The sequence below is a fragment of the Haliotis cracherodii genome, unplaced genomic scaffold, assembly GCF_022045235.1.
Source record: "Haliotis cracherodii isolate W230 unplaced genomic scaffold, xgHalCrac1.p SCAF_17, whole genome shotgun sequence".
Lineage (NCBI taxonomy): Eukaryota > Metazoa > Mollusca > Gastropoda > Lepetellida > Haliotidae > Haliotis > Haliotis cracherodii.
In genome coordinates this window covers 16,979,466-17,006,553 of record NW_027266272.1, presented here as the reverse complement: position 1 = coordinate 17,006,553, position 27,088 = coordinate 16,979,466, and the positions used below count along the sequence as shown (strand labels likewise).

The following is a 27,088-nucleotide window of genomic DNA, read 5'->3' as shown; positions in this document are numbered from 1 at the left end:
TAACACAGTGACTGCTGGAAAGGCCGAGTGAACAGCTGATCGCTAGTGCCGCAGTGGCGTTCGTAAGGAGCTGATCAGCTGATTTCTCTCCGGCAGAATGGTTACGCACTTTGACCATGTTACCGTTCTTGCCCTTGTCATTGTCGCTATACTAGGCATGCTTGGAAAATATTCCCTGACTGATGCCGTAGAGAGGAACGACACTTTAACACAACTAGGAGAATCTAATAGCAGCTATGTTGATGAGGAGGATACCTATGATGATGGCGAAGACGTTCACGTCAACTTAAGTACAACGTACGTGCCATATGGGGTCAATGAGAACAGCACCAGTGTTTGGAAGTTTAATGACAGTATGAATGCTACGAGTGTAAACGAGACAGAAGATAGTCTGTATGGGAACAGTAGTTTAGCTGGTTTCGCCACATCAGCGCCGGTTAACAAATGTGTTGCGTGTGCTATGAGAGAAGATGATCGTAAGTATAGAATCGCGGTTATTAAGAATCAGATTCTTGAAAAACTGCACTTCCACAGTCCTCCAAACATGACCGGCAGAACGCTGCCCAAAGCGCCTAAGATCTCTCAGCTGCTCGAGAGGTCAGGAATACAGGGGGATTCACCAGATAACTACGGTTACCATGACAAATATGTTTTTGATGATCGTCTCTACGGCCATACAGAACGCATCTTCACCATTGCTAAAACACGTAAGTATTATACTGAAAGTCATTAATGACATGCAATCATTTATATGTTCCGTAAAGGGTCACTGCATATACCTGTCTTAAGTGTGCATGGCTCTAGATTCATTGATATAATGGCAATAAAAGAGACAAAACCCTTTAAATAGTCATACTAAATTTCTGCTAAAAGCACGGTCCTTTGTACGATTCTGACGATATCATAAGCATGTATTTACGAATGACAAAGTGGAGATAATTTATGGATAACAAATTCTTTATTTTCTGTCAAGGCGACGTTTCGGTATTGGAAACAAGGCTCAGTAATGAGTATGGTACGGAATATATATAGTAGGTTGAGGATTAACAGTAACAACAATTGCATTGTTTACGAATGACTCTCAAATAGTGAAGATACCAGGTGTTCGCGAAAAGGAGAGAGTGTCCTGCCCCACGGCTGAACTTGCTCTGAAACTAGTTCAAATAGATTGTTTACTGTTTTAATCGATTTGTTAAGAAAAATTGATAAGTACTGCACAGAATAGTCAATAATATGTTAGGAAAAACTATTTTGATAGTGAGGCGACTTCTGTTCAACTGTTACGTCATTTTCAATGTTTGGCAATTGTTGTGATGTAAACGTGAGTGGTCCCACGTGAGGTCACCTAAAACCTTATTATCGATCTTTGTACTGAAACAGCACTTCCAAGCTGAAAAGCGGTGCTTTCCTCGTAGCTCAGTTCACACGCGCAGTGGGATAATCTGGTTGGAATACCATACCACCGTTAGAGAATGGATTCCAATCAAGATGTAGTGTCTTTGCATTTTGTCAATATTAAATTTTCTTGCCATGATTTGCAATCTGTCATTGTTTGCAAAATACAAACATATTATTTCTTGAAGAATGATATCAAGGTGACATATATTCATTACGATATATGTCTTCTACGATTGATTGTGTAAGTCGGATTTTACGCCTCTTTTAGCAACATTCCAGGAATGTCAGCGCGGAGATCATCAGAAATGGGCTTCACACTTAGTACCCATGTGGGGAATAGAACCCATGCTTCCCACGTGACCAGAGAACGCTTTAACCACTTGGCTACCCCACCGTTCTTCCTTCGACTGACTGAAAGAAATTGCTGCTATAGCTTTTAACAATCACTCACTCACTTTAACTACTGAAACAGATATATCACAGATGAGTTCGACCTACTCGTACATGTCATGAGGGTGTTTTGTCTCTAAATGAATAACCAATGTCATATATTTCTCAGTCAGCTGATAACTGTAGAGATTAATACATGTACACTCGGAACACAACTGAAGAGCTTAGAATGAAAAGGGGCCAAAATGCACTTTGGCCTTTTTTGCATATTATTGCATAAATAGCATCTATAAGTTCTTGTCTACATGTAGAAAAAATATTGTATGTTTTCATTGATGCGTTTTTGAAATATAGGTACTTAAAATTCTATAAGAGGGCCAAAGTCAAGTTTCAAAAGGGCCAAAGTTATTTTGCCAGATTTTGGCCCTTTTAGCTCTCATTTCCGTGTGGGGTTGAGACTGGTTGTCTGAGAGAGATTTTGAAAGTTTGTCGCCTTATTATCATATTTCAACTATTTCAATAAAGTTGGCATTAGTTTAAATTACTGTCACAATTACCGCCTTCCAAGCAAACAATGACATGTAAACACTGGCGTTTAACTAAACTGAAGATATATTTATTGAGAAGGAAACTTAATTAAGATACAAGGTCGGTATTGCGTGTCTCCACCATTGACATTTGTAAGAGTAATTGGAAAGGTCTTCAAATGGATAAGAGCGACAAAACCCTTTATATAATTATACGATTCCGACTATATCATCAGGACATGTTTATGGAACACTGTGAAATAGTGATGATAGCAAGTGTCAGCGAAGAGGTGAGTGTGTCCTGACCCACTGGTAGGGCAACATTCAACGGGGACAGAGCTATTAGAAATCAGGCAATTAGAGAAAAACTGTGTCACGTTGGCAATCGAACTAGGTCTTGGTGAAGGTGTTATAAGTCCTTGACATTTCCTCCGACCTCGGTCCAGAATGACGGTATATCCTTGAACTGCATCACATAAGTGGATATCACGTTATTTTTTTACTTTTACGAAATACATATGCCGCGATGTTATAGTCAGATTTATGCTTGCAACATGATGGAAAGATACTGTAGATGTTGTATACCGGTAAATGTCCTTTCAAAACAGTGGTACGATGATTTATGATGGTTATGACATTCAAGTAATCTGTCTGGGGGTTATCCACTTGCTTTGGACCCGTGAAGACCCGGGGTCTTCAGCAACCCATGCTTGCCGTAAAAGGTGACTATGCTTGTCGTAAGAGGGGACTAACGGGATCGCGTGGTCAGGCTCGCTGGCTTGGTTGATGCACGTCATCGATCCCAATTGCGTAGATCGATGCTCGTGATGTCAATCACTTGATTGTCTGGTACAGACTTGATTATTTACAAACCACCGTCATATAGCTGGAATGTTGCTGAGTGCGGTGTTAAACAAACAAATACACACTTGCGGAGTTTTGACTATGCGCTGATTACTGCTAACATGCACCCTTTAAAATGTCATGATATACTACGGTTTCCTTCACGTGCTATAGCTTGTAAGTTGACATATTGTACACACTGGTATATATAGCTTGCTAGAGCTTGTAAGCTGACATATTATGCAAACTGGCACCTTCAATTGTACAAACCAGTAGCTTCGCGTGCAGCACACCTAGTCCGTGCAATAGCTTGTAAGCTGACATTTTATACAAACAAGGATCTCCACGTGCAGCACACCCAATCTGTACTATAGGTTGTAAGCTGACATATTATTCACAAACAAGGATCTCCACGTGCAGCACACCTAATCCGTGCTATAGCTTGTAAGCTGACATATTACACAAACAAGGATCTCCACGTGCAGCACACCTAATCCGTGCCATAGCTTGTAAGCTGACATATTATATAAACAAGGATCTCCACGTGCAGCACACCTAATCCGTGCCATAGCTTTTAAGCTGACATATTATATAAACAAGGATCTCCACGTGCAGCACACCTAATCCGTGCTATAGCTTGTAAGCTGACATTTTACACAAACAAGGATCTCCACGTGCAGCACACCTAATCCGTGCCATAGCTTGTAAGCTGACATATTATATAAACAAGGATCTCCACGTGCAGCACACCTAATCCGTGCTATAGCTTGTAAGCTGACATATTATATAAACAAGGATCTCCACGTGCAGCACACCTAATCCGTGCCATAGCTTGTAAGCTGACATTTTACACAAACAAGGATCTCCACGTGCAGCACACCTAATCCGTGCCATAGCTTGTAAGCTGACATTTTACACAAGCAAGGATCTCCGCGTGCAGCACACCTAATCCGTGCTATAGCTTGTAAGCTGACATATTACACAAACAAGGATCTCCACGTGCAGCACACCTAATCCGTGCTATAGCTTGTAAGCAGACATTTTACACAAACAAGGATCTCCACGTGCAGCACACCTAATCCGTGCTGTAGCTTGTAAGCTGACATTTTACACAAACAAGGATCTCCACGTGCAGCACACCTGATCCGTGCCATAGCTTGTAAGCTGACATTTTACACAAACAAGAATCTCCACGTGCAGCACACCTGATCCGTGCCATAGCTTGTAAGCTGACATATTATATAAACATGGATCTCCACGTGCAGCACACCTAATCCGTGCTATAGCTTGTAAGCTGACATTTTACACAAACAAGGATCTCCACGTGCAGCACACCTAATCCGTGTGATAGCTTGCAATATGACGTCTTGTACATAAGGGCATCTTTACGTCCAGAACGCTGAGCAATATCTTGTAATATGTCATGTCGTACATACGAGTATTGATCCAGGTAGTCAGTTGTTAAGATGTAGCCGAACATATGTCTTTACCAGCTGTATTTTCCTCGTGGGTCGCTAGTAGCGCTGTAATCTAAGATGCTGCAATTATATCAGACGTACCTTGTTTGTTTGTTTGTTTGTTTGTTTTTGTTTGTTTGTTGTCGCACTCAGCAATATTCCAGCTATATGACGGCGGTCTGTATATAATCGAGTCTGGGCCAGACAATCCGCTGATTGACATTATGAGTATCGATCCACGCAATTAGGATATTATGACATGCATCAACCATGTCAGCAAGCCTGACCGTTAGTCGCCTCTTACGACAAGCATAGTCGCCTTTTACGGCAAGCATGGGTTGCCGAAGACCTAGTCAACCCCGGATCTTCACGGGTACAGATGTACCTTGATGGGTTCGAGCCTATATTCACCCTTATTATCATCATTGATTTATCAGCACCAAAACAGTGCTCAAAGCTGTCACCAAAATGTTGAACATGTATCGCCAGCATGTCATTCCTGCGTCTTTCTTTCCACATGAAGTTATATAACTGAAATAACGTTCAAAACGGCATGAAAACCCAACTCACTCAAGGTAGCTGTATCTACTCCAACGCTAACGACGTTATCATGGTCAGCTATACCATACTAGCTACTTATATTACAGAGAAAAGGTCGAGTATTGCCGCGACTAGTTTCTAGCAACAATTACTGAAACTTCCCTACCGGCACCGTTGATCTAGTCCTTGTTTGCCTATTTATGGGAGTGTGAGACCCGAGGTAAACACGAGTCATGTCGTCCTTGTTATTCATCGTGTCAACTGTCCAGGAAATACGCTGTAGAAGACTTCTGCCAAGCATTGTAAATTTATTCAGGAAAAGTTGTAAATTTTAAAAGCTCAAGTAAAAATGTATTCATATTTATATTCTGTAATTATCGTCATGTAAATCATTTCCATGTGTCATGTTAATATCGCCTTAGACCGCCTCCGTGGTCTGGTGGTAGGTCCCGGGTTCGATCCCCGGCCGCGTCATAGACGTTAAAAGATGGTACTTGTTGTTACCCTGTCTGACGCTCGGCATTAAGGGGCTAAAACAAGGACTGGTCGGCCCGGAGTATACTGTGTCTGAGAGGAGTATTCATGTTAAACTGCCGAATGGTATTACAATGGGGAGCACAAAAAATCGGCATCAGTCCGGACTAGTACAAGCAGCCACACACACACACACGTGCATGCACGTCGCTATATAAGTGCAATAATCTTGGACGCAACATTTAACCCCATTTCACCTCATCTCAGCTAGTATCGCCTTCAAATCATGTTGATGACATTTTTTGGCAGACACTGATACTAAACTGAAGCGACAAAAAACATTTCCATAATCATAAGACATCTCGACTAAAAGCCGAGTCCATTGTATGAATCCAACGATATCATAAGCATGTATGTATAAACCAAAAAATAGTGATGATACCACGTGTTCGCGAACCGGTATCTACCATTTCAGTTCCTAATTTTCTCTCATAGTCTGCAATACTTTGACAAGTCAAGATTTCTTCAGTTTCAAGAAATTAACAGATACCTAGCCCCTTACTAGTATGTGTTTTAAGACAAATGCAGACATTATAATTTTTTTATTTCAGAGACTACATGTTAGTCTATATCATTATAACCATTAAACTGTAGCATCAGAAGCCCTCACCATACCATTATCCATGGATTTGTAATGTCAAGTACGTGCAAGCACTACTATCCATGTACGTTACCATAACATCTCCATCGCGGCCCTACCTTTGCTTGTTAATCAGAGTAATATTGACCACGTTGGCGCCTTGTCCATAATTGTTAATCTGTTTATGTGGAAGACGTGCAGCATTTATATCAACAACACAAGCTTCTCATTAGATTTGTAATCGGTTCCATAACAACCGTGCGTGGAGAATAATACATCATTATATGTCTATACGGTAAACTACGTTTATAACGAACACGCTTATTACGAAGTGATTGATATAACGAACTTTATTTTAGTCCCGCCCGTTTGTTGTACGAACTACTGTTATTACGAACTAAAGTTAGTGGTATCTTTGTGTTCGTTATAACCGTAGTTAACTGTATAAATAATAGTATGATTTACAGCGCTCTTATATAAAGCATAATTTAATTTTTTAATGGATAGGGGGCTGTCGGGTAGCCTAGTGGTTAAAGCGTTCGCTCGTCACGCTGACGACCCGGGTTCGATTCCCGACATGGGTACAATGTGTGAAGCCCATTTCTGGTGTCCCCGCCGTGATATTGCTGGAATATTGCTAAAAGCGGCGTAAAACCATACTCACGCACTCATTCACTTTAAATGGATAGACATCCACGATACATGGTTTGATCAAATCATCAGTAGTCTAGGTAGCCTAGTCGTCAATGCGTTCGCCCGTCAAGCGGGGAGACTTGAGTTGTGTTCAACACATAAGTGGGGCGGTCGGGTAGCCTAGTGGTTAAAGCGTTCGCTCGTCACGCCGAAGACCCGGGTTCGATTCCCGACATGGGTACAATGTGTGAAGCCCATTTCTGGTGTCCCCCGCCGTGATATTGCTGGAATATTGCTAAAAGCGGCGTAAAACCATACTCACTCTCTCAACACATAAGTACAGTATACGAGGCATTGTTTGTTTCTCCCGTTTTGATATTGCAGAAATTTTGATACAACTGTATTCTTCATGCCCCGGCTAGACCCACGTGTCGGGCATTGTGCATTATGCTTCTGGAAAGCCCTCGATTCTCTGGCAGTGAGCTTAATGCTCTTCTCATCAGTGCTGTCGATGTAAATTGTAGCGCTGGTATAACTATAGTAATATTATGGTAGTAATGATATAAAACGTCAACACCAGAGTATAACCAGTATCCATTTGGTGTGACAGGAAAAGGGCGGGGTAAATTATATGAATGGATCACTAAACATCAATGATGACACTAGGTATTCGCGAAAAGGGTAAGCATGTCCTGCCCTACCAATAGAACCCGTCGCTCAAGGTTTAACGTCGTGTCCAAGATTATTGCAGTTATATAGCGACCTGCATACATGTGTGTGTGTATATGTGTGTGTGTGTGTCCAAGATTATTGCACTTATATAGCGACGTGCATGTGTGTGTGTGTGCGTGCGTGCGTGCGTGCGTGCGTGCGTGCGTGCGTGCGTGTGTGTGTGTGTGTGGCTGCTTGTACTAGTCCGGACTGATGCCGAATTATAGTGCTAGCTCACTGAGATACCATGCCGCAGTTTAACATGAATATTCCACTCAGACACAGTATACTGACTCCGAACCGACCAGTCCTTGTTTTAGCCCCTTAATGCCGAGCGCCAGACAGGGTAACAACAAGTACCATCTTTTAACGTCTTTTGGTATGACGCGGCCGGGGATCGAACCCCGGACCTCTCGCTCTACTGGCGGACGCTCCACCACTAGATCACAGAGGCGGTCTTTTATGAAAGAGTAAGTGAAACATACGTACATTGTCAGATAGGACACTTTCACTGTCAATGACAAGACATGGCAAGGGTTTCATTTGACCTACTAAATCATGAAACACTTGTTAATGACACGAACAGACTTGTATGACATTTCCTCAACAACATACATCGTTTCGCAGAACATAAATATGCCAAAATGTACTGAAAAGGGCCATTTCAATGTTTTTTTAAAGAAAAACGTAACTATGATGAATATTCTTTCAAAAAAGATGATTAATAACTGACAAACAGTTGCTCTTTGTTTCGCACAACAATGATTTGCTGATACAAACACATATATACTCCAGTGTCAGATAATAAATGTCACATGTACGTTGTAGGAATGAACAAAACATCGCTTGTTTTAAAAAGAAAGTGCTCCGCTTTCAGATTAACTGCTGACCTCATGAACTCTTCCCTTCACAGTTTGTTATCACAATATAATATATATCCCGCATAGTAACATATGTGCCGGCTTACGTATGTTCGCCTAGTAACCTTGCCGCCTGACATAAACCTTGGGCTCGGCATCGCGGTATCCAGTGCTTGTGAGGAATGCCGGGAACGGAGTTACATTTGTCAGTCCAAGTACTTCTCTGACACCTTGAAGTACATAGCTTTCAGCTGAGTACAAAGAACCAACGTCATTTCTCCGCAGTTCAATGTCTCATTGCTTCTCAAATGCACTCGCTGTTGGATGCTTTCTTGCATTCTTTCAACTCAAGAGCATTGACGAGGAAACACAAAAGGTCTTCAAACAAAGGTCTTACTTCATCATGTTCATTGTGTAAATATAGCATTGTTAATATATCCTCCTCCGTTAATATGTATTAGTGTTGTGTAAGGTGTGTACGTCCGTCCGAATATGCCAGTGCGGGCATGCGGGCGTGCATGCGGGCGTGCATGCGTGCGTGCGTGTGTGTGACATTGGAATGTGTAGCTGTCATCATGACACGCTTTGTCATGTTTCCATGGTAAACAAATGTTTACAAATCTAGAATAACTATAGCAATAGGGGAACATTGCACTTAAGTGTCATATCTATTTCATGCTAGGTCAACGACCCGAACTACCCATTGGAATTGAAATTGAACAAAATCCACATACAATTTGCCTCGAAATTACGAATTGACAAAACCCAAAGGACCTTAGAACAAGGGACCTTGATTAACAGCTACGGAAACGACAGGTCTGGTTTTGAGCACTTTGGGTCCAATGAGTGTTTAAAAGTTTTTTGTCCAGACTGTGGTATTTGCTTCCACAGCAGTAGCCATGTCCACGTTTGTACGAAATGTATGACAGTAGAGCAAGAGATTAGATAACTGTATTAACAATAACACAGCAGACTTGATCAACATTGTTTTCCTGCATGTTTCCCCTGTTGGCGTAATATACTCGCATTGACGTTTCTACGTTTCATGTTTTATTCGCGAACACCTGGTGTCATCACTGATTTTCAGTCATCCATTCATAGAATTTCCATACGTACATATACTGGAATCTGTTTCGGCGGACAATCGAGACTGTATATTCTCTTGAGATGACATTATATACTGACAGAAATGTTCAGACAGGAATAGTTTATCATACAGTCCTATATACAAATATCCGAATAATTCTATAAAATATTTCTTTTGATTCTCAGTGCTCAATGTAGTATGTCTTAAAGTACAATTCAACACGAAATTTTAAGATATATTCATTTCAGATACTTAATATTTAATTTCGACTTATAAAAGTTTTAAAATGAAAATGATTGAAAATACTAAACAGCTGGGCAAAAAAAGTATACACTTAAAATCTTGATTTGATCAAAACATTACAAACGTTATCAAAACCTTACTAGGCTGAAAACAGTCGCCGAAACAAAACAAATGTAAGGTCCAAAACTGTGATGGCCATATCAAATACAGTAAACTACGGTTATAACGAACTCAAAGGGACCGCTCATTTTAGTTCGTTGTAGCGGTAGTTCGTTATATGCATATATACGGCATAGCTATAGCAAATAGTCGGGACCAAAAAATTAAGTTCGTTATATCCGTCAGTTCGTTATAAGCGTGTTCGTTATAAACGTAGTTTACTGTACATCACCATCGAATAGCAATTTCTTGTTTGTTTCAATTTTAGCCACCATCAAACATGGGTGTATACTTTCTTTTCCCAGGCAGTTTATATTGATCAAATAACGATAATCTTCACAAAATGCCAAGTGCATTCTTTTGCATCACAATACATTTCATTGTATTATGCAGGTTTTCGGATTTCTTAGAAAAAGATACCTCACAAACTGTACATGGTACACAGTAAATTATCGATTACATTGTGTAGTGACCTGTAATTAGAGCAATGACATAAATATAAAACCCTTTCCATAATCACAAAGACAATCAAAGGCAAGTCATTTGTTCACCTGTAAAGACATTCAACATTTATCATCCAAAACTAGCTCCCACAGGAGATATCGCTTGGATTAGATCAAGCGATATTTACACTGTAGATATCGCTGCAATGAAATTACATCACAATGCCATTGTGACGTCACTGGTTACCATGACATCTCAATCAAATGACATCAATAATGGCTCTGCTACTGAAGCTGTTAGCAGTACTTCTTACACTGAGGACACTGCTAATTTCGGTCTACAAATTAAAAAAGTTGGAAAAAAGTTGGAAGACACTCGTTGATAAAAGTGACAAAAATCCTCTGCAAGCCTCGGATTATTTCCACTTTTATCAACTCGTGTTGATATATTTGATATCAAAAGACACTCGGGTGAGATTCTCTATATGGTACACGTAAAGATAGAGCGATTAGATGAAGACGTCTTTACTATTAAAGGACAGTTACCGCTCTGGTTTAATTCTCGGGTGATTGTAGACAGCAAAAATCAATACAACAGCGTGTTAATCTGTCAATCATAATTACGAAAGACATACACTTGTTGACGATGTAAGAATATATGGTAAAGGCTTCCCTGGCGCATGGGGCATGGGCTATTCTATTGAAAGGACTGGCTCATGTCTCTTATGAAGTATATAAACGCCTACTGTCATGTTACATATCCTTCATTTTTCTCATGACTTTTACCATGTAATTTGATACCTCTCATGATATGACTATGAACACAATGCTATGTACCCTCTGAACAGAATTTTAAAAAAAATGTTTTTACAAAAGTATATAAAATCCAGTTTGGAGACTGTGTGAATTCTTAAATGTTTGCTGATCACGGTGATACAAAACACACGAGAAACTATACATGAAGATTAATCAGTATACCTGTATACAAGGTAAATGAAGAACCCATGGGAAAAGCGCCGAAAACTTTGAAATATTGGAATAACGGACATGTTCAAATGGTTGACAACTAACCTTTTTCGTTCTTAGATTTGGAATTGTGATATGGTCAAATACATCCATAGGAATAATTAAAATAGGTTCGAGTGAAAAATGTCAATCTTCAAAATAAAAAATAAATTATTTTGTTCGGTTTTTATCTACATCTTAGAAAATCAGCGTGGGTCAAAAGCTTGCTTATGTTTAAATGTTTCAAAAACGATCCATGAAAAATAGCCGTATTGATACAATGTCTCGCCTAACCTATGTATTTAATGTTCCAAGATGTCACTGTTCTTCTTCTTAGACCTCAGCTAATGAGGAACATGCCATTATTAAACATCCATAATTATATGAGATATTTGATATTAACGCCTGACCTTCCGAAGTATTACCACGATGTAAGGTGCAGCTTACATGATAAAAACCCGGAAACCAAACCAGCTGGGGTACGTTTAACAGCAGCACGTGACCAGTGTGATGACAACCGACAGCTTTAAGGGGTATCTTGGCTTGATAAGGCTTCTCAGGCTTCAACTTTGACCTCTTGTAAATTAGGGCCATGGGGTCGGTGTTTTTGAATTATCTATCGAGGCGTTTCCTAACAAATTTTCATATCAGTTGATGAAAGAAAGCTAGTAGCAAATCTAAGTTATACAGATTGCAGATGATATGCTTAGGGAATTCTAGAATATACGAGGTTCTTGACATATTATATTATATTATATTATATTATATTATATTATATTATATTATATTATATTATATTATATTATATTATATTATATTATATTATATTATATTATATTATATTATATTATATCATACGATCCACTACATGCTTTGATGTTTTGTCGAACAATCAAAAACAACTTGTAAAAATAACCATAACATGATTAATTACCACAAATAAATACTGATGTGATACAATATGCCATCTTGTTTCAGTAACATATTCAGTAATGATTTAACAACAGCCTTCATGATTTGTCGAAAAATCGAATGTGGCCATACAATACAGTAGTTATAAATACAATAAGTAATACATCATATGGTGATCCAATACAGTAGTGATAAATACAATAAGTAGTACATCATATGGCGATACAATACAGTAGTGATAAATACAATAAGTAATACATCATATGGCGATACAATACAGTAGTGATAAATACAATAAGTAATACATCATATGGCGATACAATACAGTAGTGATAAATACAATAAGTAATACATCATATGGCGATACAATACTGTAGTGATTATTATAATGGGTAATAAATCATATGGTGATCCAATACAGTAGTGATAAATACAATAAGTAGTACATCATATGGCGATACAATACAGTAGTGATAAATACAATAAGTAATACATCATATGGCGATACAATACAGTGGTGATAAATACAATAAGTAATACATCACATGGCGATACAAAACAGTGGTGATAAATACAATAAGTAATACATCATATGGTGATACAATACAGTAGTGATAAATATATTAAGTAATAAATCACATGGTGATGAAACACAGCTGTGATAAATATAATAACTAATAAATCATATGGTGATAAAACACAGTAGTGATAAATATAATATGTAATAAATCATATGGTGATAAAACACAGTAGAGATAAATATAATATGTAATAAATCATATGGTGATAAAACACAGTTGTGATAAATACAATAAGTAATTAATCATATGTGATAAGACACAGTTGAGATAAATATAATAAGTAGTACATCATATGGCGATACAATACAGTAGTGATAAATATAATAAGTAACAAATCATATGGTGATAAAACACAGTTGTGATAAATACAATAAGTATGAATAATGGTGATAAAACACAGCAGTGATAAATATAATAAGTAATACATCATATGGCGATAGAACACAGTTGTGATTGATATAATAACTAATAAATCATATGGTGATAAAACACAGTTGTGATAAATACAATAAGTAATAAATCATATGGTGATAAAACACAGTAGTGATAAATATATTAAGTAATAAATAATTTGGTGATAAAACACAGTTGTGATCAATATAATAAGTAATAAATCATATGGTGATAAAATACAGTTGTGATTGATATAATAACTAATAATTCATATGGTGATAAAACACAGTTGTGATAAATATAATAAGTAATACATCATATGGTGATAGAACACAGTTGTGATTGATATAATAAGTAATAAATAATTTGGTGATAAAACACAGTTGTGATCAATATAATAACTAATAAATCATATGGTGATAAAACACCGTAGTGAAAAATATTATATGTAATAAATCATATGGTGATAAAACACAGTTGTGATAAATGTAATAAGTAATAAATCATTTGGTGATAAAACACAGCTGTGATAAATATAATAACTAATAAATCATATGGTGATAAAATACAGTAGTAATAAATATAATATGTAATAAATCATATGGTGATAGAACACAGTTGTGATAAATATAATAAGTAATAAATCATATGGTGATAAAACACCGTAGTGAAAAATATTATATGTAATAAATCATATGGTGATAAAACACAGTTGGGATAAATATAATAAGTAATAAATCATTTGGTGATAAAACACAGTTGTGATAAATATAATAACTAATAAATCATATGGTGATAGAATACAGAAGTAATTAATATAATATGTAATAAATCATATGGTGATAGAACACAGTTGTGATAAATATAATAAGTAATAAATCATATGGTGATAAAACACCGTAGTGAAAAATATTATATGTAATAAATCATATGGTGATAAAACACAGTTGTGATAAATATAATAACTAATAAATCATATGGTGATAGAATACAGAAGTAATAAATATAATATGTAATAAATCATATGGTGATAGAACACAGTTGTGATAAATATAATAAGTAATAAATCATATGGTGATAAAACACAGTTGTGATAAATACAATAACTAATAAATCATATGTGATAAGACACAGTTGAGATTAATATATTAAGTAAACAATCATATGGTGATAAAACACAGTTGTGATAAATACAATAAGTAATAAATCATATGGTGATAAAACACAGTAGTGATAAATATATTAAGTAATAAATCATATGGTGATAAAAGACAGTAGTGATAAATATATTAACTAATAAATCATATGGTGATAAAACACAGTAGTGATAAATATAATAAGTAATAAATCATATGGTGATAAAACACAGTAGTGATAAATATATTAAGTAACGCTTATAACGAACTGACGGATATAACGAACTTTATTTTTGGTCCCGGCCATTTGCTGTATAGATTTTTATATATGCTTATAACGAACTACGGTTATAACGAACTAAAATTAGTGGTCTATTTGAGTTCGTTATAACTGAAGCTTACTGTATTGAAATTTAAAAACGGGTAATACTGGTAAGGAGTCATTGCAAATAAATAACTGAGACCAAAAGAAGGACATCGCTGGCGTATCTCTTGACTAACATAGCCAAAGTTGGTCCTTGTCCTGATCCCAGCTTAAGTCATCACATTCGCCTGGCCATTTACGTCAACAGTAACGCTGGGTGCGCCCGTGGTTGAGCCCACTCCCCATATTCCACAGCTGAATCATGTGTGACGTTGAATGTTGACGTGAGTGTTGACGCTGTCTTGAACAATGGACGTAAGTGGCGATAATTGTAAACAACTATTGGGCTCTTATCTTCATCAAATTGCAGCCTCAGCAAATGACATTCATGGCCTTCACAATCCTCTTTGATAACTCAAATCGAAAGACGCATATCGATCAGTAACGTAAACAATTACCCTGCATGCTAAAAAACAACGCAGCGCACTTATAACAACGTTCAGAAATGTCGGCCTAGCTCCTCAACAGTGGAGCATAATCCCTCCTTAAACTAAGGAGCTAAGAGGTTGCCGGGTGCTATTCCACTGGCACACAGACAGCCTCCGTGGTCTAATGGTAGAGCGTCCGCCCGGAGAGCGGAAGGTCCAGGGTTCGAACCCCAAGTCATTTCCATTATCATAAGACATCCATTGTAGGATTCTGACTATATCACAAGCATGTGTCTATGAATCACTATCAAACTGTGATACCAGGTGTTCTAGAAAAGGTGAATGTGACCTGCAACAACACGTGACACCCTTCACAAACACATACAATGCCAAGTCAAGTGTTCACCTGAAGCCTATAACCCGCTCATGTAGTTCTGAGTAGGTTAGATGGTTTTAAACATTTTATTCATGGTCCATCATCCTTCTATGATTCTTTAGTACAGTAAACTACGTGTATAACGAACACGCTTATTACGAACTGATTGATATAACGAACTTAATTTTAGTCCCAGCCGTTTGTTGTATGTATTTTGCACACATGTATATGCTTATAACGAACTATTGTTATTACGAACTAAAGTTAGTGGTCCCTTTGTGTTCGTTATAACCGTAGTTTACTGTATAAATAATAGTATGATTTACATTCTCTTATATAAAGCATAATTTAGGTTTTTAATGGATAGAGGGCGGTCGGGTAGCCCAGTGGTTAAAGCGTTCGCTAACTAACTAGTTAGTGATCCCTTTGTGTTCGTTATAACCGTAGTTTACTGTATGTATTTGCATTCTTTCAGCTCCTCCGGATCGTAATTTGAATGAGAGTTATGTGGCTTACTTCAACCTTCCCGATGAGACAAGAGACTCCTATATCAAAAAGGCTGTGCTGTGGTACTACGTGAGACCATCAAGGCAGCAGAAAACGGCGGTTGAGCTGCACATCCGTACATTTAAGCCCCAGGAGGGCAACCCGCCCCGGAAAATATATCTACGATACAAGAAGCTGTTCCCTAAGAGGGCTCGGAACTGGCATCAGTTGGACATTAGAAAGACTGTGCAGGACTGGGTGGACAGACCGTCCCTCAACTATGGATTACAGATGACAGCATTTGACCATAGCATGAGGAACCTAATCGTTACGCCCCCGACGTCCGAGGATGACGCCGGCTATGTGAGTTGACAACCATTTATACTACTCAAAAGAAGTTAAGGACCACCCGAGTCTTTTAAATTACTACTGTTAATCTGCAATGCCATATAAATAATCTCAAGCTCCGTGTTCTCAAAAACTTCCAGACACGTGGCCTAATAAACTCCCAGCCAAGTGAGTCTCCATAAACTCCATTCATGCTACAATAACCCCCAGCCACATGACCATTATCCCCCAGTTACGTGAGTCTTTATAACCCCAAGCCACGCGTCTTTATATCCCCCAGCCACGTGAGTCTCTATAACACCAAGCCACGTGAGTCTCTTAAAAAACCTAGCCATGCGAGTCTCTATAACTCCCAGCCACGTGAGTCTCTATAACCCCTAGCCACGTGAATCTCAATAACTCCCAGCCACGTGAATCTCAATACCCCCAGCCACGTGAGTCTCTATAACCCCCCGCCTTGTGAGTCCCAAAACCCCCAGCCACGTGAATCTCTATAACCCCCAGCCACGTGAGTCTCAATAACCCCCAGCCTTGTGAGTCTCTATAACCCCCAGCCACGTCAGTCGTTATAACCCCCAGCCACGTAGGTCTCTATAACCCCGAGACACGTGAATCTCTATACCCCCAGCCACGCGAATCTCTATAACCCCCAGCCTTGTGAGTCTCTATAACCCCCAGCCACGTCAGTCGTTATAACCCCCAGACACGCAAGTCTCTATAACCCCGAGACACATGAATCTCTATAACCCCCTGCCACGTGAGTCTCTATAACCCCTAGCCATGTGTGGTTCAATAACCCCAGCCACTTGAGTCTCTATAACCCCCAGCCACATTAATCTCCATAATCCCCAGTCACGTGGTCATAATAACCCCAGCCAAGTGAGTCTCCATAACCCCCAGCCGCTTGAGTCTCTATTACCCCCAGCCACGTGCGTTTCAATAACCCCCAGCCACGTGAGTCTCAATAAACCCAGCCACGTGAGTCTCAATAATCCCCAGCCAAGTGGTAACAATAACCCCAGCCACGTGGTCACAATAACCCCAGCTACGTGGCCACAATAACCCCCAGCCACGTGGGTTTCCAGAATCGAAGCAATGTCTGTCTCCATTACCCTCCCCCACGTCGGTGTGTCGGGACAGTTACTACCTTATGTTCGGTCATGGTATGGGTTCGAATCCTAGATTTCCCCGATCGTGATTCTTAGTTTGGCGGCCCCATACCCGTACATCCGTCTTCAGAGATCCGGGGTTGAATAGGTCTTCAGCAACCCATGCTTGCCGTTAAAGGCGACTATGCTTGTCGTAAAAGGCGACTAACTGGATCGGGTGGTCAGGCTCGCTGACTTGGTTGATGCATGTCACCAATCCAAATTCCGTGGATCGAGCCTCATGATATCAATCACCGGATTGTCTGGTCCAGACTCGATTATCTACAGACTGCCGTCATATAGCTGGAATATTGCTGTGTGCGGCGCTAAACAACAAACAAACATCCGTCTTCAGGTCATGGAGAGAAAGGCGAAGAGTGTTCCATTACAAATGTTATTTTAATTATTATTTAAAATGACACAGTACGTGCTATGCAACTCTTGGAGTAGACATTCCTTTTACTCCACTGATGATTTTTTATATGCTGTATAAACAGTGTAAACATATATGTATCCATATCAAAAGTTAGATAGTATCAAAACCTGAAATACTTTGCTTATCCCTATTATATGCAATAAACTGAGTGCAACGATCCAGGTTCGCCCTGATTATAATCCTACGTCTGTCAGCACTATACTCGAGTTCGTGGATTTTCCCAAAGTGTTAAACGTCTATGAACCGACATGGAGAATTTACTACCATTGCAATAGGCTGAAACGCCATCACATTATTGTTAAGAGAAGCGTTAAACACTTTTTTTATCTTTTTTTTTATAATTGTTATTATTATAATTATTATTATCATTATTATTATTATTATTATTATTATTATTATTATTATTAACAGATTATTGGGGTGGTTTTTTAAATGCAGTAAAAAGGGTTTGGGTGATCCTGGCACAGTCAGACTGGTTAGGCTCATCACGCAGCCCACACAGCGAATGGGACTTCTCCCAGGAAGCGCTGCCTAGGCAAACCCACCCAGAACTTTTCGGGGAATGTGAAGAGTCCCCAACACTGCTGCCTTCTGCTTTACCCAGATTGTCAGAGTGGCTGTATTCCTGGTAGCAAACACGGGTACTCTCCCCATATCAGTCAATAGATTGGGAGGTACCCAACATAACAATGGGGAGTCGGACAACTTGGTACTTGGGATGCAAGTGTGACATTTCGAAAGCGAGGTCCGCATATTGTCCATGTTTTTCCTGAATCTTGTCAATAACATTGGTGTCAAAAGGGAATGAAAATTCAATAATATAAATGACCTCATTGCATTCATCAAAATGGACAAGATCGGGTTTGTTGGCCTGGATTTTTTTAAATTTATTATTATTATTATTATTATTATTATTATTATTGGTGTCGGTAATATGATACTTGATAAATAGTAAACGGTTGATTAATATATCACTGACGCTTTCCATTTAAATCAGCGTTTGCTATACATTAAATCGGGAGTGTGAACAGATTTCACACAATCTTACACAGTGTAGTTTCACGTGAACGACTGACTTGCCTTTGCATGTGTTTGTAAGGGTGCGGCTGGTGATTCAGGATACGCTAACCGTTTTTCACGGAAACCTGCTATCGTCACTAATTGACAGTGATTCATAATCGCATGCTTATGATATAATCGGAGTCGTACAATGAATTCTGCTTTAAGTAGAAATTTCTTATTGTGAAAAGGGTTTTGTCGCTTTTCTCATTCACACGCATTTTATATGTAGAAATTTGAGAAATGACTTGGCTAAACCTTCTTCAGAAAGAAACGAAACCGTTCCAAATTGTATACGTTTCCCAAACACTGGCAACGTGTGTATGTGGAACATTGGCCTCCTGACTTCTTTTCCTGTGTTTATAGATAGACACGACTCAAAGCATGAAGGATAAATACGTGCTGTTATTAGTAAAAGTACTCTTAAAAGCTTTAAACATGAACTAGACCTTCGCTTCATGTGACCTAGAGAGGAAATTATTTCTAGACAACGAGTTCTATATATAACCAACCCCGTAGGGAGGTAAGTGATTTATTTTAGCTTCCTTACAGATTAACCTTTAAAGGGTTATCATACGAGCCAAGGATTAAGGGAACTTCCACCAGTCTTCACAATACACGCTACAATAATTTTTAAAAAGTCTTGATTACGCTAATTTGAGTACGAGATACCATATTTAACAAAAAGGCTTTGTTGATTAAATCATTTAATATATACCAAGATATGATTACAGTCAGCCTCTGTCTTGAGAAGTTTTTAAATCTACATTTGAAAATCTCTTGAAGTATTTATCTTGTAAAGTACATTTATGAATAAAGAAATTACAAATGATTCAGTGTCATTTGATTGGCGAACCAGGCACGTTTTCTTTTTCGTTTATACGCCCACTGACGGACTACTGTTTCGTGATTGGCTGGGAATAGAATGGGCGTGGCTTGCATTGTTGGGCTTAACGATGTTACTGATTTCGTATTGTGTGTTAATTGTTTGTTGATTGGTATTTGTAAGAATTGAATTCAATAAGTGTTTACATTTATAGATTTATAAACGTAAAAGCCGGAGTCACATTTTGTGTAAATCAACTTCGCGGATGCACGCAGCAGGCACATCGGTTTTCACGTCTTTTCTTCCACAAAGGCAAAAAAAATAACACATTCGAAACCACATGAGTTTAACCAACAGAGGTTTCGCCAGAAACCTGTGATCGAGGGCTCGAAACCGTTCGCCTTGATTATGCTTCTTGGTTTGGCAGCACCTTACACTTGTTCTTTGGTCTCACCAAATTGGTAAACGTCAAAGACGTGCATTACTTTAGGCTTTCTCCAGCATCAAGCTGACACGCCGTGATATAACTGAAATATGGTTCAAACGGTGTTTTACCAAACTGTCACCCCTCGTGACTATATACCAAAATTAATATACGACAAACTGGTTCAGAATTCGTTCCAAATATATATTAAGCATACCATGTCCATATCAGTTCCAAGGAAATATCAGTGGCCCTAAAACGTTTTTCAGTGAATATAATCGGATGCAGGGTAAGAGGAAACACAATGCACCTTCAGTAAACACTTACCCGTTAGTCCCATGAAGACGTCAGGTTAGAATTGGTCTTCAGCAACCCAACTTGTCGTAAGAGGCGACTAGCGGGATCGGGCGGTCAGGCTCACTGACTTGGTTGATGGATGGCATTGTATCCCATGCGTCGATCGATGCTCACGACGTCAATCACTGGATTTTCTGGTCCAGATTCGATTATTTACAGCCCGCCGTCACATAGCGTGAGTATTGCTGAGTGCAAAATTAAACAACAAACAAACAAGTTTAATCTTAAACTCCCTGACAGTGGTTGACTTACTGCGAACATACGGGCAGTGGAGACAAATTCAGGTGATTCGACTAGGCTTCCTGGTTTGGTGATGATGTCACAAAGGTACGTGAGCCACAGTATCATAGTTTGTCCATAATTGGTCTCTTATCCAATCTACCACATGAACTTTTTACCCCAGTTCTTTATAATTAGGCCCATTTAGAAAAGGTGTACTAGTATACAAACTGATCATAATAATTCTGCTATTTGGGCTATCACGATTATTGTATTATATATTTGGCAAGAGAACAGTTTTTTGTGAACTAATATTATGGTTTTGTTACTTATACAGCATTTTTTAAGGTGCGGTCATTGAAAAATGTACGCCTTGAACATGATGTACTTTTAGGGCAAATATGAATAAACTCTCTCTCCCTCTCTCTATCTCTCTCACATCCCCTTCCATTTTTTTAAACAGTTCAATAAAAACGTTCAAGGTTTTGAGTCAACTCTGCTCACCAAATTCAAAATGTCGGCAACGTGTGTCTTTTGTAAAGATTCCGAAACTTCCAAGAACTTCCTTTTTCATCGCGCTAATATCAAACAAGACATATTCATCAATTCATATTTTTTCCGTGCACTGTCAAGTAATATGTCAAGTATCCTCCGCTTCAAACGCCCACAACACAGCATGGATAACCGGAAATGCCTTCATTTCGCAAAGAAAACCTCTCTGAAGCTACAAGTTCAAAGATGCCAGCTCAGCTGTTTTTAGACTTTATTGATCATGACATTCATTCGCTCAAGAGCACGTATTCTGTGGCTGAGCATTCACTGTTAGTACTTTTAATTACACATCTGTCAAAGGCAATTGGTTCCTGTTCTACAGAGTGCCTATTTTAGACTCTGATGAGGAAAGTATGAAACGATTGGCCTTGGTATTGAGCTGAACAAGGGATACGCGCTACAATATAGAAAGTAAAGGAATATAAACGATGCATATGCCTGCAGTTGCGACGTGGTTTAAAGATAAATATCTGCTATTTCCAAACCAAATGAGGTATAAGAGCTGGTCACCATTTTGGAGCCGCATATGCCACGTTTAAGGGATTGCAAACGTACGCTTCATAAATATGGAAGGCCACTTTCATGATTTAAAATGAAATGAATAATAAAAATGGTTATTAGTCAGATGTGATTTATAGTTAAAGGTAGTAGCTAATAAATATAAGCCAGAAATAATTGTTCATTGTAAGATTCCGACTGTATCATGAGCATGGTCTTTTGAATCACTATCAAATAGTGATGCAACCGCGAAAAGGTTTCTTGTCCCACCAGTTGCACCTGTCACAAACACATGCAAAGGCATGTCAATTGTTCACCTGAAAATTAACGGGAACATATGGTACATTTAAAATAGGAAATTACATCGGAGATCATTTTGGTTACTGATACATCGAATTTGGAAATGACCTCCTTGTATGTACTAAAACTTTTTGAACGCTTTTCTGAGGCCATGACTGTTGTAACCTTGATCAAACAACTTTTGCGCAAGAGTCGTATTCGCTCTTTGAAGTCTGCGCAGAAAGAGCACACTCGATTGTACGTCATGAAGTGTGAAACGTAGACACTTAAGGCTAAAGCTGCTTAAAGTTGACAATTGGAAGTCATCCCCCTTTTCATACAGTCTTGTGGAGAGGTTTTTTTTGGTCACTATGAATCTATATCATAGATCCAAATATGAAACAGACGAGGCGGTCTCACGGGTGTCCTTTATGTCTAGTTAAGGTTGGTAAATCAGGGGAAGAGAGTTGGCTATTTGATGGTTAATGAAACATGTCCACAAGCATCACAAACAGTTTCATCACATTTTACTCAAAAAAATGTTTGCGAGATTTCTCTCATCTTTCATTGATGAAACCCTTATCAACTTTCATTTCCGCTGTTCAACTTCAAACCATTGGCGTAAATATAAATCGCGATCCCAGAGAATAGTCACTCTAGATTATCCGCCGAAAAGGGATTGCAATTGCCGTAAAAGGCAAGCTAGTCCTGACTAGTCTATGAATGGATCACACAGGCTGTTCGCGAACACATGCTCAGATACTTGCACGTCGGAACCACATTCAGTTGGTTGGTTTGTTGGTTTGTTGTTTAATATTCTAGCTATATGACGGCGGTCTGTACATAATCGAGACTGGACAAGACAATCCAGTTATTGATATCATGAGCATGGATCCACGCAATTGGGATCGATGACATGCATCAACCAAGTCAGCGAGCCTGACCACCCGATCCCGTTAGTCGCCTCTTACGACAAGCATAGTTGGGTTGCTGAAGACCTATCCTTCCCTGTATCTTCACGGGTTACCACATTCAGTATTGTGTTCTGTCAATATGCCTTATTTGACAACATTGTTCGAAATTCTCAGAACCCTTAGATGTTAACTCTCTGACAATCCACCGGCCTTCATTAGATCGGTCCAGGGTTAAGGCTTAATTGGATTAACTCTGCTTCTCTCTTGGAAGAACTGTTGTAAAATTTGATTATGTCCATTTAGCCATCACTCGTTCTGCAACAGTTTGTAAAAAGTAACCCTTAGCTGGGTAATTTTGTGTAAAATGAAATTGGTTCTGTGAAGATTGGGTTAAGAAAAGAATTTGCACCAACATGACCCCTACCATGTTTGAAATGTTGTAAATTTGTGCCGAAAAAAAGAAACTTTATTAATTTTCAAAGATAGCAAGTTTAAGATATCCATCAGCAGTTGTGTGCTATTTGAAAAAATAATTAAAGTTTTAAAATTTGTAAATCAAATTATATTTTTAAAACCAAACCATGTAGAAGTATTCTTTGAGTGCTGACTAAACGCCAGTGCGGGATATTTTGTGGATACAACATCGCCAAATTAGAGATATTTTCAATTGCAAATCAAACACATTATAAATCATCTAAGCGGTATTTATGTGAAATCATATTTATTGCCATATCAACATAAACTACCATAATCATTATGATGAAATTTCATATTATTTGACGAAACAAAACAGACAACAAAACCCACATGTTCATCTAAACAATCTCTGTGATTTTTTACAGTCAGATAAGTTTTGTTCGTAGTTCAGGCCTCAAAACCCATAGGGGGGCACGGGTGGCCCAGTCGTCTAAGGCGCCGCGATTCACTGTGCAGAGTTGCGTCCCTTGGACATGCCAGAAACCCATGATTGTGGGTTCGAATCCCGGTTCGCCCCGATTATGTTTCTAGGTTTGTCAGCACCATGCCCGTGCTCGTTGGTTTCACCGAGGTGGTAAACGTCTGAGACCTGCATCACTTCGGGCTTTCCTCCCACATTAAGCTGACATGCCGTGATATAACTGGAATACTGTTAAAAGCGGTGTTAAACCCAACTCACCCACTCAAAACCCATAGCACTTATAGTTACAAATGCGTAGCAAGAGACTATGTGTGAGACTAACAAAGAGTTTAGAATTTTGAACGTATTTTAAATATGCATATGCTATATTTGGCAGGATTTAATAAAAGAATCTGAATCAGAGACTGAATAGATACATCTTATGCTGCGGTACATGGTGTGCCTCCTCTGTAGGAGTAGCACATCCTTCATGCTGTTATAAAACACTGTTATAGAAAAATGTTGTTTTCCTCTTCGAGCACTTTACATATTTTTCTTAATGCATCATCAGTAGTTAACTCGCATAGCCGTTTGTTACTTTTCTATTGCGCCCACCTCTAAATCTTGTTCTTCTACTTCCAGGAACCCATGATTGAACTGAAGACGGTAAAACGGAATTATAAACGAGTGAGAAGAAGCGCCATCCGCTGTTCCGCCAACTCCACCGAACCTCGTTGCTGCCGCTACCCTCTCCGCGTCAACTTCGTCGACTTTGGGTGGGACTGGGTAATCGCCCCCCGGGATTATGCCGCGGATTACTGCTCAGGAGAGTGCCGTTATGTGATGCAGGACGAGAACCATCACAGTTACCTGCAGCAGCAAGCGGGTTCCACCGGCCCATGTTGCACGCCGACCATGATGTCGCCCCTCTCCATGCTATACTTCGACCACGACCACAATATTCTGTTCACAAATCTCCAAGAAATGAAAGTGGAAAGGTGCGGTTGTGCTTGATTCGGACTGTATTGCCGACAAAGAGAACAGGTGTGGCATTGCATGATTAAAGGTCTACCGAAGTCCTCGTCTTTCGCCATCGGTTTTGCAATCCCAATACGGCGCAAGAAAATGATGAGGAGAAGGTTACTGAGCGGAGATATTAGGCGCCATTTGATGGATGACTATCCATCTGCCCTTAATAAAACTGACTGTGCTTTTGCACAATTACCATAGCTGTGAAAACTCCTTTTCTGAGGCTTAGTTTAGGAAGCAATAGAGAAAAGCTTGTTATTAATGATCGAAGCAGCCCACCATTGCTCGGTCTGAATACCATTGCTTCTGAAGCTATTACCATACGTTTATGAGTGGATTAGAAGCCTTTCCTGGTGGTCGTGGCACCGCTGTAATCTGATAAGGCTATTATCCATCGACCTTGTGCACACATAATTGTGGGTTAATCACACGTCCGTCTTCTATTCCTCTCGGCCAGTTCGAACTAATGACCGCACTTATGTGAGTGCGTTTTAGTAACAATATGTGATACGTGATTTTCAACTAGAGTTCTCATGATAGGGATTCCCGTAATCTGCGCAAGATACATAACTCCTGTTTGAGTCATGTCTGTATTAGCAGAACCATAACTTGTATTTAAATTTGTATCTTTGAAACAACGATTGTTACAAAAAAAAGATGTATTCATATAGTACAGTTGTAGAGGTTTTGGACACTCTTTAACTTGGAAAACCTATACAAATATGTATTGAGATAAACTAAAAGTCTAAAAAACTAAAAAAATGTAGTTAAACATCCCTTGAGGAGCAAGCTGCAAATATATAAATGTATTGTGTATCTTCGTCTGTAAAGATCGTCGTGACATTAAATATGAAGCCTTAAGAAAGGAATGCAATGATATTAGCATACACATGTTGCTAGAAGCGGTGAATATGTGTTGATTAAGAATTGTTTATTTCATATGAGAATGTACAATTCCAAACGACAAAACTGTATATATGTTTGCGATTAGAATATGTTTGGACGTAAAGACGAAATATATAATGATCAAATGAAACTATTTTATCTATGTTTCCTATTGTTTAATGATATAATTTTCCAGTATATATTCTGTATCTTGTAAATTGACTTACATCTAAATATATTTCATATATTTGCCTAACAATGCAACGAAAAAAACAAAACAAAACAACGAAAAGTTCCCCCAGTAGGAATACATAAGAACTATGACGGTGTAAGTAAGAAAACGTACAGCTTTATGGAACAACTACTTGTTTATTGCATATAGCGACGTTCCGATGTAGATATTTACACCGTTGTCATTGGTTGGTTGGTTGGTTGGTTTGTTGTTTAACGCCGCACTCAGCAATATTCCAGCTATATGACGGCGGTCTGTAAATAATCGAGTCTGGACCAGACAATCCAGTGATTTATATCATGAACATCGATCCACGCAATTGGGATCGATGACATGCATCAACCAAGTCAGCGAGCCTGACCACCCGATCCCATTAGTCGCCTCTTACGACAAGCATAGTCGCCTTTTACAGCAAGCATGGGTTGCTGAAGACCTATTCTACCCCGGATCTTCACGGGTCATACCGTTATCAAGCTGGAGTGACTATAACCATGTGATGAGAGGTATCTATGCATGGCTTGATGTGATAAGCAGCAGATAAACACTGACAACAATGGTCATAGATAACAAGTAGCATTCAGATAACACTGGTTGTTGTCAATGTTATTCCGCTGTTTAACACAACATGTCATGCATATACCTCTCTCTACTTGGTTGTGGGGCGGTGGGGTAGCCTAGTGGTTAAAGCGTTCGCTCGTCACGCCGAAGACCCGGGTTCGATTCCCGACATGGGTACAATGTGTGAAGAACATTTCTGGTGTCTCCCGCCGTGATATTGCTGGAATATTGGTAAAAGTGGCGTAAAACAATATTCACGCACTTTACTTGGTGGTTGTCAGTCCAGCTGGATAAAGGTGTAAGAATCTACGTCTAAACGTCGCTGTATGCCATAAACAAGAAATTGTTTTCCATAAAGTTT

The 27,088-nt window shown here is 38.9% G+C and overlaps 1 protein-coding gene across 1 annotated transcript; it reads left to right on the top strand.

Moving 5' to 3' along the window:
- Positions 1–26,665, top strand: LOC139464922 (growth/differentiation factor 8-like). The gene is made up of 3 exons (XM_071246523.1): positions 1–707; positions 16,076–16,449; positions 24,666–26,665. The coding sequence occupies exons 1-3, from the start codon at positions 98–100 to the stop codon at positions 25,035–25,037; spliced, it is 1,356 nt and encodes a 451-aa protein (XP_071102624.1). The 5' UTR covers positions 1–97; the 3' UTR covers positions 25,038–26,665.
- Positions 26,666–27,088: the final 423 nt, after the last annotated feature.

What these genes read in the sequence shown, in the direction of transcription:
- LOC139464922 (XM_071246523.1), top strand. Translation starts at nt 98, where the DNA reads ATGGTTACGCACTTTGACCATGTTACCGTTCTTGCCCTTGTCATTGTC. An exon ending in CTTCACCATTGCTAAAACAC is followed by an intron (nt 708 to 16,075) that starts GTAAGTATTATA and finishes GCATTCTTTCAG; the next exon opens with CTCCTCCGGATCGTAATTTG. An exon ending in CCGAGGATGACGCCGGCTAT is followed by an intron (nt 16,450 to 24,665) that starts GTGAGTTGACAA and finishes TTCTACTTCCAG; the next exon opens with GAACCCATGATTGAACTGAA.